The sequence below is a fragment of the Oncorhynchus gorbuscha genome, linkage group LG11, assembly GCF_021184085.1.
Source record: "Oncorhynchus gorbuscha isolate QuinsamMale2020 ecotype Even-year linkage group LG11, OgorEven_v1.0, whole genome shotgun sequence".
NCBI classification, from domain to species: domain Eukaryota; kingdom Metazoa; phylum Chordata; class Actinopteri; order Salmoniformes; family Salmonidae; genus Oncorhynchus; species Oncorhynchus gorbuscha.
The window spans coordinates 31,720,938-31,740,718 of NC_060183.1; the positions used below are offsets into that span (position 1 = coordinate 31,720,938).

Genomic DNA, 19,781 nt, shown 5'->3' on the forward strand with positions numbered 1-19,781 from the left:
GTTTAGAGGGAACATTGGTCATTCCTCACACCTATTTGTTACATTTATGAAACTTCTGTGGAAAAAGACACAAAATATGTCATTACTGCCCCTCCTCCCTTGAAGGGGTAGTTGACCCAAATTATGAAATTATGTAGTTGTTTCCTTAGCCTAAAAGCAGTTTGTGGACTCTTAGGTAAATAAAACCAAAGCTTGGATTGCAGTCTCTCCTTTTCCAAAAACTATATTTAATGTAACAAATAATACACCTTTAACTTCCTCTTACCTCGGGTCTCGCGGGTGACTGGGTGCTTGAGGGCGATGTGATGGACGCTCACCCACACCTTGGTGCCGCCGTGCTCCAGCTCGGCGCGGGGCAGCTTGCACTGACTCATGGCCGAGAAGAAGCCCTGGGTGTCGGGCCGTGGGGCAGACAGGGCCTGGGAAGCCACGGGGCTCAGTTCGCCCCCCTGGCAGAACCAACGGAAGGTGATGATGTCTGGATGGAAGCACGAGGCCTGGGTGGTCAGGGTGACCACACCTGGAGGAGAGAGTGGAAAGAGACATGCAGCATATAGACTTGTGTGGTTCAGTTGGTAACAGTGCAGCACTGGCAAAGCCAAGGTTGTGTGTTCAATTACCACAGGGATCATAGACACACAACATTTTTTGCATGGACTGAATTGTAAGTTGTTTTGGATAAAAATGTCTGCTATATTGTCAAAACTGTAAAAAACGCAATTGGTCAAGTTGAAATGGAGTTGACTCCAATCCTGATATGCAATGTACTTTAATTTGTATTTAAAATGAACTTGAATTCATCTTACTGGAGTCATCACCTGCCTCTGTGAGCTGAATCTCTGAGACCTTGGGGGGAGCTGAAGAAAAGTAAGAGAGGACAGGACAAGTAATTTGAAAAGTATTTTTTTCCACATTTTGTTGTGTTACAATCTGAAATTAAAATGGATGAAATTGAGATTTGTCGTCTCTGGCCTACACACAATACCCCATAATGTCAAAGTGGAATTATGTTTCTTAGGAAAAAAATGACGTTCAGGAGTAAAAATGTGTTTAACAAGTAACATAGTAAGTTGCATGGACTCACTCTCGACAATAATAGTGTTTAACATGATTTTTGAATGGCTACCTCATCTCTGTACCCCACACATACAGATAATTTTAAGGTCCCACAGTCGAGCAGTGAATTTCAAAGATAGATTCAAAGACACATGAGCATGGTGAAGTTATTAATTACACTTTGGACGGTATATCAATACACACAGTCATTGCAAAGATACAGGCATCCTTCCTACCTCAGCTGCCGGAGAGTAAGGAAACCGCTTAGGGATTTCACCAAGAGGCCAATGGTGACTTTAAAACAGTTACAGTTTAATGGCTGTGATAGGAGAAAACTGAGGATGGATCAACAACATTGTAGTTACTCCACAATAGCAACCTAAATGACTGAGTGAAAAGAATGAAGCCTGTACAGAATAAAAATATTCCAAAACATGCATCCTATTTGCAGTAAGGCACTAAAGTAGAACTGCAAAAAAATGTGTCAAAGAAATTAACTTTGTCCTGAATACAAAACATTAATTTGGGGCAAATCCAACACACAACATCATATTTTCAAGCATTGTGGTGGCTGCATCATGTTATGGGTATGCTTATCATTGACAAGGACTAGGTTTTTTTGGGGGGGATAAAAATAGAAAGCTCTTAGAGACTTACCCAGAAAGACTCACAGCTGTAATCACTGCCCAAAGGTGATTTTCATATGTAAATGAGGTATTTCTCGATCAATCAATTTGCAAAAATATAAAACATGTTTTCACTTTCTCATTATGGGGTATTGTGTGTATATGGGTGCCATTTTTATTTTATTTAATCCATTTTGAATTCAGGCTATAATGTGGAATAAGTCCAGGGGTATGACTACTTTCTGAAGGCACTGTAGACTGAGACAGAAGGAAGAGAAAAAGTAAAATACAGTGTTTCTGTAAAAGAGACAGGGTTGTATTCTATTCCATTTTAATTCAATAAAATTTCCTGAATTGAAGAAAATGGACACAAACCCTGTTGCGAGAGCTGTCCCTTACCTAATATGGTGAACTTTTCTGACACCCTCTCCACCACAACCTGGTCTTTCCCCACATAAGACACCTGGCACTTGAACACCGCACCCTTGTGGATGGAGATCAGGGGGATGAAGGAGAGCGAGGACAGCAGTCGCTGCTTGCTGCTGTCCCCCGTCGAGTGCAGCGGGCCCTGGGTGTGCAGCTTGTAATAGCCCACGTCGCCACCAGAGAGCAGCAGAGGACTCTTCTCCGAGACTGGGGAGGTGAAAGTGAGACCGTAGGGGAGAAGCATGGTGCTTAGTTGGTTACGGAGAAAGTTAGTGTTGTTAGCGTACGCTTTGAATGTGGGACGGGATTCTGGTCATTTGATGTTGGACCATATTTGTTAGTAGAATTATGTCATGAAAAAGACAAAAGGCAACGAGTTACTTAAGATAATGTACTGAACAAAGGCAAAATGCGAAATAAATGACAAAATAAAGTAATACTTCACTTAATTAAAAGTCCTTTTATAATTACTTGTATAATACTTTATAACTTGTATGAGCCTTATTGGTGCCTACTGTTGTCTCTCTATGTAGGACATTTTAAACTGGCTGAAAATTCTATACAAATTCTGTCAGAGATTCAGTCAGGATCATTATGAGATGATAATAAGACATAATACATGCTTATGGCATGTCTTACAATACATTCTAACTGTATAATAATGTTTTATACCTGTAGGCTGTAATTAAAGTGTTACCGAAAGAGACATTGTGGTCTGGCTCTATGTGTATATACACTCAACACAATATGCATTTGGACAGTGAAGCATTTTCAATTTGTCTCTATACTCCAGCATTTTGGATTTGAAATCAAATGTTTCATATGAGGCAACAGTACAAAGTGTCACCATTAATTTGAAGATATTTTCATACATATCCGCTTTCCATTTTAAAATGAAAGCACTTATTTTATGCATTTGTAGTTGGTACCATATTCCTTGTAAGAAAATAACTACATCAGGCTTGTGACTTTACAAACTAGTTGGATGCATTTGCAGTTTGTTTTGGTTGTGTTTTGGTTTGGTTTACGTTTTGCCCAATAGTAACTGAACGGTGAATATGCAGTAATATTCTTTCTAAGTGAGTAGATCAAATGTTTCTGAACACATCTAAATTAATCCCGCTTATGCCATGATTAGGAAAACTCACGAATGAATCATGAATAACGATGAGGGATAATGTTAAAGAGGCTACAACAAAACATGCTAACCTCTCACTATTACTAACAACAGGGGAGGTTCGCACATTTTTTTTTGGGGGGGGGGGGGTACAGTATGATATTTGTGACTAACTTTCTCACTCATAATTTTTCACAATTCAGTCATGATTTTCCATAATCATAGTATCATCCACATGAATGTAAGTGTTCAGAAACATTTCTTATTCTTACTCTAACTATAAAAGTGGCTCCAAAATGACACAAGACATCATCTGAAACACAACCAAAACAAACTGCAAATGCATCCAACAATCTTGATGTAGTCATTGTGTGGAAGGAATATGGGACCAAATGCTAAACTTTTGACTACTTAATATACATAGCCACATTAAAGCCACATTAAAACATGTAACTTCACTGTCCAAATACATGTTATAGAGTGTATATAATGCTATGATGCTTTATAATAGTATAATGCTTTATAACATATTATAATCATGAATGGGCCTCTAAAATGTCTTAGAATAAAGCTTACAATATGTTATGTAACATATTGTGGTTTGGCTCTACCTGTGTGTGAGGTGTCTGAAATGGGGGTGTCATTGAGAAACCAGGTGGTCTGGACCCTGTCCACCCTCCTCCCCTCCACACTGATGGTCACCCTGCCCTTCTGACCCACAATGACCCGGGGAGGCAGAATGATCCCCGATACATTTAGAAACTTCTGCTTCTCTGGGGAGGGAACGAGGGAGAGGGACAGAGAGAGAGAGAGGAGAGGGACAGAGAGAGAGAGGAGAGAGACAGAGAGAGAGAGAGAGGAGAGGGATATATATGTCAGTGGTGATATGAACACAGTTTTCTGAGACTAGTCATGTTACAAAACTTCATGATAAAAGTGCAATTATATACACACAGTGGGGTCTGAAAGTATGGCACCCTTGATAAAGATGAGTGGGAAAAAAGACTATCCTGCGTCTGCGTTTATGGACTGCTCTCTTCAACTCAAACTACAGGTTCAAACTACAAGTCCAGAGATTGAAATGACCATTGCAAAATGTTGATTTTGTGGTTAATTAACAATTTATTTGTGGATTTTGACGTGTGCTTGGAGTTATTGTCTTGCTGGAAGATCCACTTGAGGCCACGCTTTAGCTTCCTGGCAGAGGCAACCAGGTTTTTGGCTAAAATGTCCTGGTACTGGGTAAAATTCATGATGCTGTTGACATTAACAAGGGCCCCAAGACCGGTAGCACAAAATAGCACCATAACATCAAAGATCCACCACCTGATGTTACAGTAAGTATGGGGTACTTTTTCTGCATATGCATCTTTCATTCGACACAAAATCCACCACTGGTGTGCATGACCAAAGAGCTCTAATTTTCATGTAATCAGACCATAGCAACATGAAAATATAGCCCTTTGGCCACTCACACCAGTGCTGGGGTTTGCTTCAAAAGAAAGATGCATATGCAGAAAAGTAGTCCATACCTACTGTAAAATCAGGTGGTGTATCTTTGATGTTATGGGGCCATCTTGCTTCCAGTGGTCCTGGGGCCCTTGTTAACACGAGAACCACCTGGCCTTTCAGCCTTTAAGTACCCACTAGACAACATTGCCGGGCGTCCTATTTAGCATACTGATCAGATGCATATCAAGACACAAGGTGAGCAAACATAAGCACCAAGGCTCAATGAATTGCAGATAAGCAATTGTAAACCATGAATTGCATCAATAAATATTTGTGGAAATATATCCGTGTAAAAATATAACAAGAATGGTTATTTCTCTAAATTGAGTCAAGGATATTGGGTTGTGCTGTGGCGGAGATCTTTCTGGGCTATACTCGGCCTCGTCTCAGGATGGTAAGTTGGTGGTTGAAGTAGACCTCTAGTGGTGTGGGGGTTGTGCTTTGGCCAAGTGGGTGGGGTTATATCCTGCCTGTTTGGCCCTGTGCGGGGGTATCATTGGATGGGGCCACAGTGTCTCCTGACCCCTCCTGTCTCAGCCTCCAGTATTTATGGTGAAGTAGTTTGTGTGTCGGGGGGCTAGGCTCAGTCTGTTATATCTGGAGCATTTCTCATGTCTTATCCGGTGTCCTGTGTGAATTTAAGTATGCTCTCTCTAATGCTCTCTTTCACTCTTTATTTCTTTCTCTCTCTCTCTCGGAGATCCTGAGCCCTAGGACCATGCCTCAGGACTACCTGGCATGATGACTCCTAGCCATCCCCAGTCCACCTGGCCATGTTGCTGCTCCAGTTTCAACTGTTCTGCCTGCGGCTATGGAACCCTGACCTGTTCACCCGACGTGCTACCTGTCCCAGACCTGCTGTTTTCAACTCACTTAGAGACAGCAGGAGCGGTAGAGATACTCTGTCTCATGCACTGACCTTAGTATTCTTTGTTTTCTTTATTATTTTGGTTAGGTCAGGGTGTGAAAGGTGATATATGTTTTTGTCCTGTCTAGGGTTTTTGTATGTTTATGGGGTTGGGACCAGTCTAGGGGTTTTTTATGTCTAGATTAGTTCTCAATTAAGAGGCAGCTGTTTATCGTTGTCTCTGATTTGGAACCATATTTAGGCAGCCATATTCCTTGAGTAATTCGTGGTTGATTATCTATGTCTATGTGTTAGTTGCCTGTGTCTTAGTTTTGTTGTTTAGTAAGTATGTTTAAGTGTTCTTCATTTCATTAAATAAGAAGATGTATTCATCTCACACTGCGCCTTGGTTTCATCCATGCCAACTGACATTTACTCCTGAGGTGCTGACTTGTTGCACCCTCGACAACTACTGTATTTTTACTATTTGACCATGCTGGTCATTTATGAACATTTGAACATCTTGGCAATGTTCTGTTACAATCTCCACCCGGCACAGCCAGAAGAGGACTGGCCACCCCTCATAGCCTGGTTTCTTCCTAGGTTTTGGCCTTTCTAGGGAGTTTTTCCTAGGCACCGTGCTTCTACACCTGCATTGCTTATTGTTTGGGGTTTTAGGCTGGGTTTCTGTACAGCACTTTGATAAATGAGCTGATGTAATAAGGGCTATATAAATACATTTGATATATTTGTATAATTCTACAAAGTCCTAGTGAAAAAAAGCAAATTCTTCAAGCCAATGACGCATCAACATTCTAACAGTCTAATAAATAAATGTCATTTCTGCTATCTGAAGAATAATAATTTGGTTGTTTTTAAAAAGGCTTTAGGTAATATTAGAAAACCAAAAAACAATGTAGCAAAAATAAAAAAAAACACGTAGCATGTTGTAGTTTCTTTTACAATAAATGTGATTTGTAATGGCTTTATAGTTAATAAAACAGCCTGTTTTTTTTACAAAGTACAACGTAAAAAAGAATGGTATCAACCTGCAAGACGCGCGGTCAAATTATTAACATGAGCGCCAATGATAAATAGGCATAACAAACTCATCATTACACTTTCTAAATTAAAACCAACCTATTCACCCTCCTTATCATTAATTTAGGGCTCATTTAAATTCAATTGTCACCCATTCATCATTTTTTTTTCATTCATTCAGTGAGGTGAGAAAGATGCATTAGCATTAGGGTACCAATGCTAATTAGGGTAGCAATGTCCTTCTGAAAAAATGTAAATTTAAAATAAACATTTTGGAAAAGTAAAAAAATAAATAAAAAAATTCAGTGGGGGTTGGCCTATGGTGGTTCCACTGTTAAAGGAGAAGTTCTCTTTTTTTACAACAAAATATTATTTTAATGTTATAGAAGGGTCCAGAAACTTACCCAAACAGGAAATCACTTCCTCATCCTCATTGTGTAGTTTGGAAAAACATGAATAAAGTCTCCAAAAACAGTGAAATATGTTTCCACCATAATTTGCAAATAAATTATTTAAAAATCCCACAATGTGATTTTCTGGATTTTTTTTCTAATTTTGTCTGTCAAGTGTACCCATGACGAAAATTACAGGCCTTTCTCATATTTTTAAGTGGGAGAACATGCACAATTGGTGGCTGACTAAATACTTTTTTGCCCCACTGTATGTTATCTGGCTATGTGCCATGCCATAGGCTGGAGGTTTGTTCATTTTGCAGACACGACATGTTTATAAGTCAGGTGTCATTATTATATATTGTATGATTTTATAGTAAGAAGAATATAATTTAACTTAGCTGAAAAAAGTAGAAAGGATATTTTCCCCATTCCAGAGCGAGAGTGCACATATGAAGTGTCATGTTTTGTCTTAGATTGTCTTGTCATTTTGGCTTTTCCCTCTGTTCATTTTCCTCCTGCTGGTCTTTTTAGGTTCGTTCCCCTTTTTCTCTCTCCCTTCCTCTCTCTCTTCTCTCTATCGTTCCGTTCCTGCTCCCAGCTGTTCCTATTCCCCTAATCAATCATTTAGTCTTCCCACACCTGTTCCCTATTCTTTTCCCTGATTAGAGTCCCTATTTCTCTCCTTGTTTTCCGTTCCTGCCCTGTCGGATCCTTGTCTATTGTTCACCGTGCTGTGTCTGTGTATCGCCCTGTCGTGTCGTGTTTCCCTCAGATGCTGCGTGGAGAGCAGGTGTCTGAGTCTGCTAGGTTCTAGTGCCTTCCCGAGGCAACCTGCAGTTCTTGATCGAGTCTCCAGTCTGTTCTCGTCATTACGAGTGGAATTATTGTCTTATGTTTGTAGAATTACTTTACTGGATTAAAGACTCTGTTTTCGCCAAGTCGCTTTTGGGTCCTCATTCACCTGCATGACAGAAGGATCCGACCAAAGAATGGACCCAGCGACTACAGACATTCGTAACACTGCCGTCGAGATCCAAGGAGCCATGCTCGGCAGACACGAGCAGGAATTGTCTGCTGCTCGCCATGCCGTGGAGAACCTGGCCGCTCAGGTTTCCGACCTCTCTGGACAGTTCCAGAGTCTTCGTCTCGTGCCACCTGTTACTTCCTGGCCTGCCGAGCCTCCGGAACCTAGGGTTAATAACCCACCTTGCTACTCCGGGCAGCCCACGGAGTGCCGCTCCTTTCTCACTCAGTGTGATATTGTGTTCTCTCTCCAACCCAACACATACTCTAGCGAGAGAGCTCGGGTTGCTTACGTCATTTCACTCCTTACTGGCCGGGCTCGAGAGTGGGGCACAGCTATCTGGGAGGCAAGGGCTGATTGTTCAAACAATTACCAGAACTTTAAAGAGGAGATGATTCGGGTTTTTGACCGTTTAGTTTTTGGTAGGGAGGCTTCTAGGGCCCTGGCTTCCCTATGCCAAGGTGATCGATCCATAACGGATTACTCTATAGAGTTTCGCACTCTTGCTGCCTCTAGTGACTGGAACGAGCCGGCGCTGCTCGCTCGTTTTCTGGAGGGACTCCACGCAGTGGTCAAAGATGAGATTCTCTCTCGGGAGGTTCCTTCCAGTGTGGACTCTTTGATTGCTCTCGCCATCCGCATAGAACGACGGGTAGATCTTCGTCACCAAGCTCGTGGAAGAGAGCTCGCGTCAACGGTGTTTCCCTGCTCCGCATCGCAACCATCTCCTCCTCTCTGGCTCAGAGACTGAGCCCATGCTGCTGGGAGGTATTCGCATCTCGACTAAGGAGAGGGAACGGAGGATCACCAACCGCCTGTGCCTCTATTGCGGATTTGATGGACATTTTGTCAATTCATGTCCAGTAAAGGCCAGAGCTCATCAGTAAGCGGAGGGCTACTGGTGAGCGCTACTACTCAGGTCTCTTCATCTAGATCCTGTACTACTATGTCGGTCCATCTACGCTGGACCGGTTCGGGTGCTACATGCAGTGCCTTGATTGACTCGGGGCTGAGGGTTGTTTCATGGACGAAGCATGGGCTCGGAAACATGACATTCCTTTCAGACAGTTAGACAAGCCTACGCCCATGTTTGCCTTAGATGGTAGTCATCTTCCCAGTATCAGATTTGAGACACTACCTTTAACTCTCACAGTATCTGGTAACCACAGTGAGACTATTTCTTTTTTGATTTTTCGTTCACCTTTTACACCTGTTGTTTTGGGTCATCCCTGGCTAGTATGTCATAATCCTTCTATTAATTGGTCTAGTAATTCTATCCTATCCTGGAACGTTTCTTGTCATGTGAAGTGTTTAATGTCTGCCATCCCTCCCATTTCTTCTGTCCCCACTTCTCAGGAGGAACCTGGCGATTTGACAGGAGTGCCGGAGGAATATCATGATCTGCGCACGGTCTTCAGTCGGTCCCGAGCCAACTCCCTTCCTCCTCACCGGTCGTATGATTGTAGTATTGATCTCCTTCCGGGGACCACTCCTCCTCGGGTTAGACTATACTCTCTGTCGGCTCCCGAACGTAAGGCTCTCGAGGATTATTTATCTGTGTCTCTTGACGCCGGTACCATAGTGCCTTCTTCCTCTCCGGCCGGGGCGGGGTTCTTTTTTGTTAAGAAAAGGACGGTACTCTGCGCCCCTGCGTGGATTATCGAGGGCTGAATGACATAACGGTTAAGAATCGTTATCCGCTTCCCCTTATGTCATCAGCCTTCGAGATTCTGCAGGGAGCCAGGTGCTTTACTAAGTTGGACCTTCGTAACGCTTACCATCTCGTGCGCATCAGAGAGGGGGACGAGTGGAAAACGGCGTTTAACACTCCGTTAGGGCATTTTGAGTACCGGGTTCTGCCGTTTGGTCTCGCCAATGCGCCAGCTGTTTTTCAGGCATTAGTTAATGATGTTCTGAGAGACATGCTGAACATCTTTGTTTTTGTCTATCTTGACGATATCCTGATTTTTTCACCGTCACTCGAGATTCATGTTCAGCACGTTCGACGTGTTCTACAGCGCCTTTTAGAGAATTGTCTCTACGTGAAGGCTGAGAAGTGCTCTTTTCATGTCTCCTCCGTTACTTTTCTCGGTTCCGTTATTTCCGCTGAAGGCATTCAGATGGATTCCGCTAAGGTCCAAGCTGTCAGTGATTGGCCCGTTCCAAGGTCACGTGTCGAGTTGCAGCGCTTTTTAGGTTTCGCTAATTTCTATCGGCGTTTCATTCGTAATTTCGGTCAAGTTGCTGCCCCTCTCACAGCTCTTACTTCTGTCAAGACGTGTTTTAAGTGGTCCGGTTCCGCCCAGGGAGCTTTTGATCTTCTAAAAGAACGTTTACGTCCGCTCCTATCCTCGTTACTCCTGACGTCACTAGACAATTCATTGTCGAGGTTGACGCTTCAGAGGTAGGCGTGGGAGCCATTCTATCCCAGCGCTTCCAGTCTGACGATAAGGTTCATCCTTGCGCTTATTTTTCTCATCGCCTGTCGCCATCTGAACGCAACTATGATGTGGGTAACCGTGAACTGCTCGCCATCCGCTTAGCCCTAGGCGAATGGCGACAGTGGTTGGAGGGGGCGACCGTTCCTTTTGTCGTTTGGACAGACCATAAGAACCTTGAGTACATCCGTTCTGCCAAACGACTTAATGCCCGTCAAGCTCGTTGGGCGTTGTTTTTCGCTCGTTTCGAGTTTGTGATTTCTTACCGTCCGGGTAGCAAAAACACCAAGCCTGATGCCTTATCCCGTCTGTTTAGTTCTTCTGTGGCTTCTACTGATCCCGAGGGGATTCTTCCTTATGGGCGTGTTGTCGGGTTGACAGTCTGGGGAATTGAAAGACAGGTTAAGCAAGCACTCACGCACACTGCGTCGCCGCGCGCTTGTCCTAGTAACCTCCTTTTCGTTCCTGTTTCCACTCGTCTGGCTGTTCTTCAGTGGGCTCACTCTGCCAAGTTAGCTGGTCATCCCGGTGTTCGAGGCACTCTTGCGTCTATTCGCCAGCGCTTTTGGTGGCCGACTCAGGAGCGTGACACGCGCCGTTTCGTGGCTGCTTGTTCGGACTGCGCGCAGACTAAGTCGGGTAACTCTCCTCCTGCCGGTCGTCTCAGACCGCTCCCCATTCCTTCTCGACCATGGTCTCACATCGCCCTAGACTTCATTACCGGTCTGCCTTTGTCTGCGGGGAAGACTGTGATTCTTACGGTTGTCGATAGGTTCTCTAAGGCGGCACATTTCATTCCCCTCGCTAAACTTCCTTCAGCTAAGGAGACGGCACAAATCATCATCGAGAATGTGTTCAGAATTCATGGCCTCCCGTTAGACGCCGTTTCAGACAGAGGCCCGCAATTCACGTCACAGTTTTGGAGGGAGTTCTGTCGTTTGATTGGTGCGTCCGTCAGTCTCTCTTCCGGGTTTCATCCCCAGTCTAACGGTCAAGCAGAGAGGGCCAATCAGACGATTGGTCGCATACTACGCAGCCTTTCTTTCAGAAACCCTGCGTCTTGGGCAGAACAGCTCCCTGGGCAGAATACGCTCACAACTCGCTTCCTTCGTCTGCTACCGGGTTATCTCCGTTTCAGAGTAGTCTGGGTTACCAGCCTCCTCTGTTCTCTTCCCAGCTTGCCGAGTCCAGCGTTCCCTCCTCTCAAGCGTTTGTCCAACGTTGTGAGCGCACCTGGAGGAGGGTGAGGTCTGCACTTTGCCGTTACAGGGCACAGACTGTGAGAGCCGCCAATAAACGCAGGATTAAGAGTCCAAGGTATTGTTGCGGCCAGAGAGTGTGGCTTTCCACTCGCAACCTTCCTCTTACGACAGCTTCTCGTAAGTTGACTCCGCGGTTCATTGGTCCGTTCCGTGTCTCCCAGGTCGTCAATCCTGTCGCTGTGCGACTGCTTCTTCCGCGACATCTTCGTCGCGTCCATCCTGTCTTCCATGTCTCCTGTGTCAAGCCCTTTCTTCGCACCCCCGTTCGTCTTCCCTCCCCCTCCCGTCCTTGTCGAGAGCGCACCTATTTACAAGGTACGTAGGATCATGGACATGCGTTCTCGGGACGGGGTCACCAATACTTAGTGGATTGGGAGGGTTACGGTCCTGAGGAGAGGAGTTGGGTTCCGTCTCGGGACGTGCTGGACCGTTCACTCATTGATGATTTCCTCCGTTGCCGCCAGGATTCCTCCTCGAGTGCGCCAGGAGGCGCTCGGTGAGTGGGGGGGTACTGTCATGTTTTGTCTTAGATTGTCTTGTCATTTTGGCTTTTCCCTCTGTTCATTTTCCTCCTGCTGGTCTTTTTAGGTTCGTTCCCCTTTTTCTCTCTCCCTTCCTCTCTCTCTTCTCTCTATCGTTCCGTTCCTGCTCCCAGCTGTTCCTATTCCCCTAATCAATCATTTAGTCTTCCCACACCTGTTCCCTATTCTTTTCCCTGATTAGAGTCCCTATTTCTCTCCTTGTTTTCCGTTCCTGCCCTGTCGGATCCTTGTCTATTGTTCACCGTGCTGTGTCTGTGTATCGCCCTGTCGTGTCGTGTTTCCCTCAGATGCTGCGTGGAGAGCAGGTCTGAGTCTGCTAGGTTCTAGTGCCTTCCCGAGGCAACCTGCAGTTCTTGATCGAGTCTCCAGTCTGTTCTCGTCATTACGAGTGGAATTATTGTCTTATGTTTGTAGAATTACTTTCCTGGATTAAAGACTCTGTTTTCGCCAAGTCGCTTTTGGGTCCTCATTCACCTGCATGACATGAAGTGCCTATGTTGAGCGTAAAAGTGATCATTTGAAACAGGTTCTAGATGTTAGATTGAGTTATTTGGCTACTTTAGTCGTGAAGGATTTAAACCATAGAATGCCTTAGAAATCAAAAGATACAGTATATGGGCTGCATGATGCGACTATAGGCTATTGATGATTTGAGAAGTCGCAAAAAAAGCTTGTGCTCTGTTCCTTAGGCTGCACAGCTGTTCTCTCTTCAAGAGATCATATGTTCACCCAGACTATCCTCAATTTCATCTCGTCTTTACTAATATGTCAAATTAGTTTCGATTTAGAATAGCCCATTATTAAATGGGCTGGAACAGAGGCAAGAGAAAAAAGGTATGTCAACCATATGCACTTGAATACAGAATGGAGGCCATTTTCCCGCCCATGCTTTTCACTCATGTCAGGTAGGCTACTCTGGTTATTTCGCTAAGCGACAGGTCATATTTTGCCCAAACTCTTTAGGCTATTCCATGGTCTCTCAAACCTATTCCTGCAGCTACCCATTGCTTAATTAGGGAATCCAAGTGAAATCTGTTTGGGAACATTGATAGTAACAACGAAACATATTTAATTCAACTGTTAACTGTCTCTCGCTGGAGAAAGAAATGAAGGAGAGAGGGGAGGGGATGGAAATGCACAGTGGTGAGATATTCTGTTGCTAGTTAACTGTGTCATCCTATTAATCATGAAAATATTTAGAAAAATGCCCCATTACTAGGCTATTCAAAATCAAATACAAATGCACAATAATTATAGACCTGTGTATGCCTACGTTCTAAAATGCATATGGGTTGTTTCAAAGCCTACTTTTTCCACTCCGTTTCAACCTGTTGTTGAACTTCTTACTTCAAATGTATCAATCACAGTGAGGTCAGTTTTAAAAGCACATAGTGTTTTGATGATAAGTGTTTGACGTGATTTTCGATTTCATTTGCATAGATATCAGAGTGCTTAGAGGCACAATAGAGCCCAGAGTACCAGTCTATTAGTGACCTGATAATCATTAACGAGTTGAGTACTGCTAAAACATGTTCAGAGTGCATAAGAGGAGATTACTTCAACTCAACCGCCTTGTACAATTTTACAGCGGTCATGACTCTTACAATTTTACTGCGTTAATATGGTCACTGCAACAGCATAGAGTGAGCGGTCAGTTATACACAATAGCGAACCGATCTTTAATTAAAGTGACGCTGAGCCTCGAACCCAATGAGCCATGGCTTCCCTTACAGGAAAAGACAAAGAACAACTAGCAGATGCAAATGAAAGCAACACACAGATAAAGGATATCCAGGAAAGCATAGCTCAAATGCTGTCAATGCTCACCAAAACAAACAAATTGTTACAATCTGTTGTTAAAAAATAAGATTTGCTCGAAAAGAAAGTAGTCTATTGTGTCAGATATGCATATACAGGGTTGGCGTGTGGACGAACAAGACAACAAAAATTGGCCTTCTGGAAACAAAAAGGTGCAAACTTTAGAAGATGAACTGATCAAGACAAAATAATATTAAATTATTGTGCATACCCGAAGGTGAAGAAAAAAGGGGACCTTTCCAGCTATGTGATCAAGCTGATATCGGAGGAGTTTGGTGGGGATGTATCACCGGAAGATCCTCGGTATGAAGCAGAACACTAAATACCTTCACATGGCAATCTGTAAGCTGTGGAACTATCAGACCAAAGTCAACATTCTGAGGGCACAGGGGGGAAAGGAGATCAAGGACCAGGGCCAGTCCATTTGATTGCGCCAGTACCTGTTAGGCTGATTTTAAAAAATGCAAGCAATTCATTACGATCAGACAGTTACTGGACAGTTACTTCAACTTGATTCCCGGCCATACTGTGGGTATAGAAGCGAACACAGAGAATGGAGTACACAAGCACCGATGAAGCGCAGAACAGGCTGCAGGAAAAGTTGCAAGTTGAGAGAGAGCCTAGTACCCTGAGGAGAGGTAAAAGTGAGAAAAAAAACTGATAAGAACACTAGGCTACATACAGTGATGCCCAAAACCAGCTTCTCGTTAATTGAGACCATATTCCTTCCCTCTCCTCCTAATACAATCTAAACTATATTGTCCCCAAGTAACTGTTCTTCTCTAGGATGTAACGATAGAATTAGCCAATGCCAATGAGATATACACAGACACTGAAAATACAGTATAAAAGAGGAAATATAGCATGTAAGTCATTCATTGTCAATAATTGATTGATGTACAGTTGAAGTCAGAAGTTTACATACACTTAGGTTGGAGTCATTAGAACTCGTGTTTCAACCACTCCACAAATTTCTTGTTAACAAACTATAGTTTTGGCAAGTCGGTTAGGACATCTACTTTGTGCATGACACAAGTCATTTTTCCAACAATTGTTGACAGACAGAGTATTTCACTTTTTATTCACTATCACAATTCCAGTGGGTCAGAAGTTTACATACACTTATTTGACTGTGCCTTTAAACAGCTTGGAAAATTCCAGAAAATTATGTCATGGCTTTAGAAGCTTCTGATAAACTGAATGACATCCTTTGAGTCAATTGGAGGTGTAGCTGTGGATGTATTTCAAGGCCTACCTTCAAACTTGCTTGACATCATGGGAAAATCAAAATAAATCAGCCAAGACCTCAGAAAAAGAATTGTAGACCTCCACAAGTCTGGTTCATCCTTTGGAGCAATTTCCAAATGCACCACGTTCATCGGTACAAACAATAGTACACAAGAATAAACACCATGGTACCACGCAGCCGTCATACCGCTCAGGAAGGAGACGCGTTCTGTCTCCTAGAAATGAACGTACTTGGTGCGAAAAGTGCAAATCCATGCCAGAACAACAGCAAAGGACCTTGTGAAGATGCTGGAGGAAACAGGTACAAGAGTATCTATATCCACAGTAAAAACAAGTCCTATATCAACATAACCCGAAAGGCCGCTCAGCAAGGAAGAAGCCACGGCTCCAAAACCGGCATAAAAAGACAGACTACGGTTTGCAACTGCACACAGGGACAAAGATCGTACTTTTTGGAGAAATGTCCTCTGGTCTGATGAAACAAAAATAGAACTGTTTGGCCATAATGACCATTGTTATGTTTGGAGGAAAAAGGGGGAGGCTTGCAAGCCGAAGAACACCATCCCATCCGTGAAGCACGGGAGTGTAAGCATCATGTTGTGGGGGTGCTTTGCTGCAGGAGGGCCTGGTGCACTTCTCAAAATAGATGGCATCATGAGGTAGGAACAATATGTGGATATATTGAAACGTCTCAAGACATCAGTCAGGAAGTTAAAGCTTGGTCGCAAATTGTTCTTCCAAATGGCCAATGACCTCAAGCATACTTTCAAAGTTGTGGCAAAATGGCTTAAGGACAACAAAGTCAAAGTTTTGGAGTGGCCATCACAAAGCCCTGATCTCAATCCTATAGAAAATGTGTGGGCAGAACTGAAAAAGCGTGTGCGAGCAAGGAAGCCTACAAACCTGACTCAATTACACCAGCTCTGCCAGGAGGAATGGGCCAAAATTCACCCAATGTAAGGGAGTGTGTAACTGGCGGCAGGGAAGTCAGGCACAGGAGAGCAAAACAGGGTAATCAACGGAGCAGTTTTATTCAGAAAACCACCGGAATCCAGAAAAACAAACAAATGGGTACTAAACCCCTCGCGCACCAGAGAAAACGTGCACTTAAACAATCCCACACAAAGACATGGTGGGAACAGAGGGTTAAATATACAACAAGTAATTGAAGGAAACCAGGTGTGAGGAAAAACAAGACAAAACACATGAAAAATGAAAAGTGGATCGATGATGGCTAGAAGACCGGCGACGCCGGCCGCCGCCCGAACAGGGAGAGGACCAGACTTCGGCGGAAGTCTTGACACCCAACTTATTGTGGGAAGCTTGTGGAAGGCTACCCAAAACATTTGACCCGAGTTAAAGTGTGGGTAAGGATGGAAGGGTGGGAATAGCTTGGCTTTGGGGGGGGGGGCAAGGGGGAGTAAAGATTGGTGGGGATGAGCTCGGCTTGAACGGGGTAAAGGGGGGGAGAACAGGAAGGGGGTGGTGGAGAGCAATGGATTTGGTTTGGAAGAGAGAGAATGAAGGAAGGACTTGATTATACTACATTGTAATTGTACTTATTTTGTTCATGACTAAAATGAATAAGAGTTCTGGACAGATTAGGAAAGGATATCGAATCATTATTATTCCGTGTTTGTCTTTACAACTAAGAGTTAATAATGGTGGTTATTCATGAGAATGGAGAGTGGCTATATCTGTTTGTCGGACAAGAATCATCTAATAATGATAAAATATAAATAAAATATTTTTATCTGGACACTTTCTGTATTTGATATTTCTACTATGCAAGTAAACACTTCACTGTACCGTTTACACCTTCTGTATACTGTGCATTTGAAAATAAACAGATTTTATTTCATATAGCTAGTGTTTACCACATGGCCTCACATGTGAATCCTTAAAGAGATGAGTGTGAGCGATGCTGAGTGGGTGTAGACAAAGAAGAGCTCTCCAGTAGATGTATTGAAACATTCAAGGTCCATTTTCTCAAAAGTGGGGTTACAAGTTTATCAACTTTCAAAGCAGAATTTCCTTCCAATTGTTCCTCAACTGCAGTGTATGATGTACAATTTTCTAGCTCTGAGTCTCTACTTTTATCCAACGCAAAAAAAAACACAATTTTAATTGTTGCTACATAAGACCGAATCGAGGTAGTCAGTCCAAGCTAAAAAGCCCCCAAAAAAGGCATGGCGCCTCAAGTACAAAGACATATATTTTAAAAATAATAAACATAAAATATGTCTTCTCAGCCCACATGCTCTATTTATGTCATGTTTACAATAATTATGTTTTTATTCTATTATCCTCCCATTTTATGGAATGCCGACCACGCTCATATGTCATGTCTGCTAAACTGTTTTTCAATGATAGATGGAACAGATAAAGTTAACTTTGATTTGGTATAAGACCCACAAAATCCAATTCATCACATGGAAAGTGCACGGGCTCCATGATGAAAAAAGAAAGCATATGGGTCTCAATCACTTAAAGATATTCTCAGTAGATGTGGTTTTCTTGCAAGAATGACATTTTTAAAACACAGAAAATGAACATTCAAAGAGGAGCTGGGTTGGAGAGACCTACGATGCCACCTACTGTTGTATCAGCAGAGGTGTAGGCATCCTGATAAAGAAGACTATACAGTTTTCCCTTATATCCCAGCACATTGACCAAGAAGGACATTTTTGAATGTTGAATTTTACCTTAAAATGGTGAAAATAGACATTGTTCTCATTGAATATCCGACCCGGGACAAATCTAAGCTATATTAGATTATATTAGATCAAATCCAGATGGGAAATATTATTTTAGCAGGTGACCTAAATTATACATTAGATTAGATTGACAGACATAATAATAAAAAAGGCACATTTTGGGAGCCTCCAAAGAGGCTGAAAAATGTAATTTCTACAAATAATTTACAGGACCCCTGGAGATTATTATCCAATGACAGTCAAAGCCCTGTTTAAACCTGATCGTACTAAGCTGTGTAGCCCAAACTGTTTGAATGATACAGACAGAAGTTGGCAGATCGGCTGTACCAACTTCAGACAGTCCCAAGACTTTGTGGGGGTCGTAGAGCAAAATGGAGAACATCATTGTGTTCGGTCAGACTGTTCGGACACCACAGACAATTTTGTGAGAAGACCGAATTCGGGATGTCTCATGTTCTGAAAAATATCGCTCTAGCTCTGTCACCTTTCATGGCAGATGCAGAAGTGCGACATCGGCGGATGCAGTGGATTGAGACGCAGATGTCTCTAGCTTAAACTGACAGATTTTTACAAGGAATTGTGTATTACGCTAATTAGATTTCCATGAGGTGTGGATATACCAATTTTAGGGCATTTATTTCCAATTATAGGGTCTATTCCTGAATGCTGATTGGTTAAAACTGCATTCCAGCCGGTCTATTCCACAAGTTACCACCGGCTAAATCTATGACGTTAAAATGCCTATTTACTTTGTTCCATCTGACTGTGCAATCCACTGTCTCATCAGCCTAGCCAAGCAATTTATAAACTTGATCTCCACTATTAAAAGCATCTAGACATGATTTAATTTCTTTTAGACTAACATTTTGCTTTTAAACGCATAGACTTGTATAAACCTTGCTGTCTGTCTCTCTGACATTTGCAAAATTGTTTCAATATTCAAATTCGATCTCCAGCTGTCCCATACTGTGGTAATGAACATGTCAGGAGTCGGGACGAAACAGACAGGCAGACAGCGTTTCTTAACCAGTCGGAATCATGAATCAGCTGGCATCCTTTTTATGGATGTACACAAAGAAATGCCTATTTTTTATTTTTTATTACGAAACAAAGTACAGCTAGTTTGCCGTCTTTCAGCTTCAGTTTGAAGTGATTGTGTTAGCTGTGTTGTTGGATAGCTCCTCGGAACAACAGTGTCCTGACGAGCGAGCACATTTTCTAAGCCAGGTGATGTCATGCCTCATTAGCTCATTGTTATGGATGTATCCAATTAAATGCAGTTACTTTGTTATGTATTGTTATTCTGGCTGCAATGTTTGATGTGACTGTAAATTAGCCGTAGCTGGCTAGCTAGCAAGCAAGGGATAAGAATGTTGTCAGCCAGTATGGCAGTGGAACATTTAGAATGAACAACTGGGTCGGGTTCATAGATACAGAACAAAAAGACTGAACGACTGGGTCGCTTCTCCAGCAACCAAACCGATAGAATGAACGACCAGCCGGCTTGGGTGGCAACCCTAGATTTGTATCGGGACTATATCTTGTGGAATTATTAAATAGTATGAATAAATTAAAAATAAAGTTTTTATTGAAAATTTCAATCATTATTTGAATATTTAGGTGACCCGTTGTATAAAAGTGATGAAGCTGATGTTTGGAGGATATATTGGCACGGTTTGCCAGCCCTCAACTTCGCCTCGGGCCTAACAACA

General features: G+C 42.8%; 1 protein-coding gene across 1 annotated transcript in view; it reads right to left on the bottom strand.

Moving 5' to 3' along the window:
• The window catches only part of si:ch211-180a12.2, a 94,649-nt gene that overhangs the window by 32,405 nt on the left and 42,463 nt on the right, over positions 1–19,781 (bottom strand). Inside the window, 4 exon segments of the mRNA XM_046369397.1 lie at positions 266–520; positions 807–857; positions 2,082–2,315; positions 3,837–3,998. Coding sequence (XP_046225353.1) covers positions 266–520; positions 807–857; positions 2,082–2,315; positions 3,837–3,998 — 702 coding nt within the window.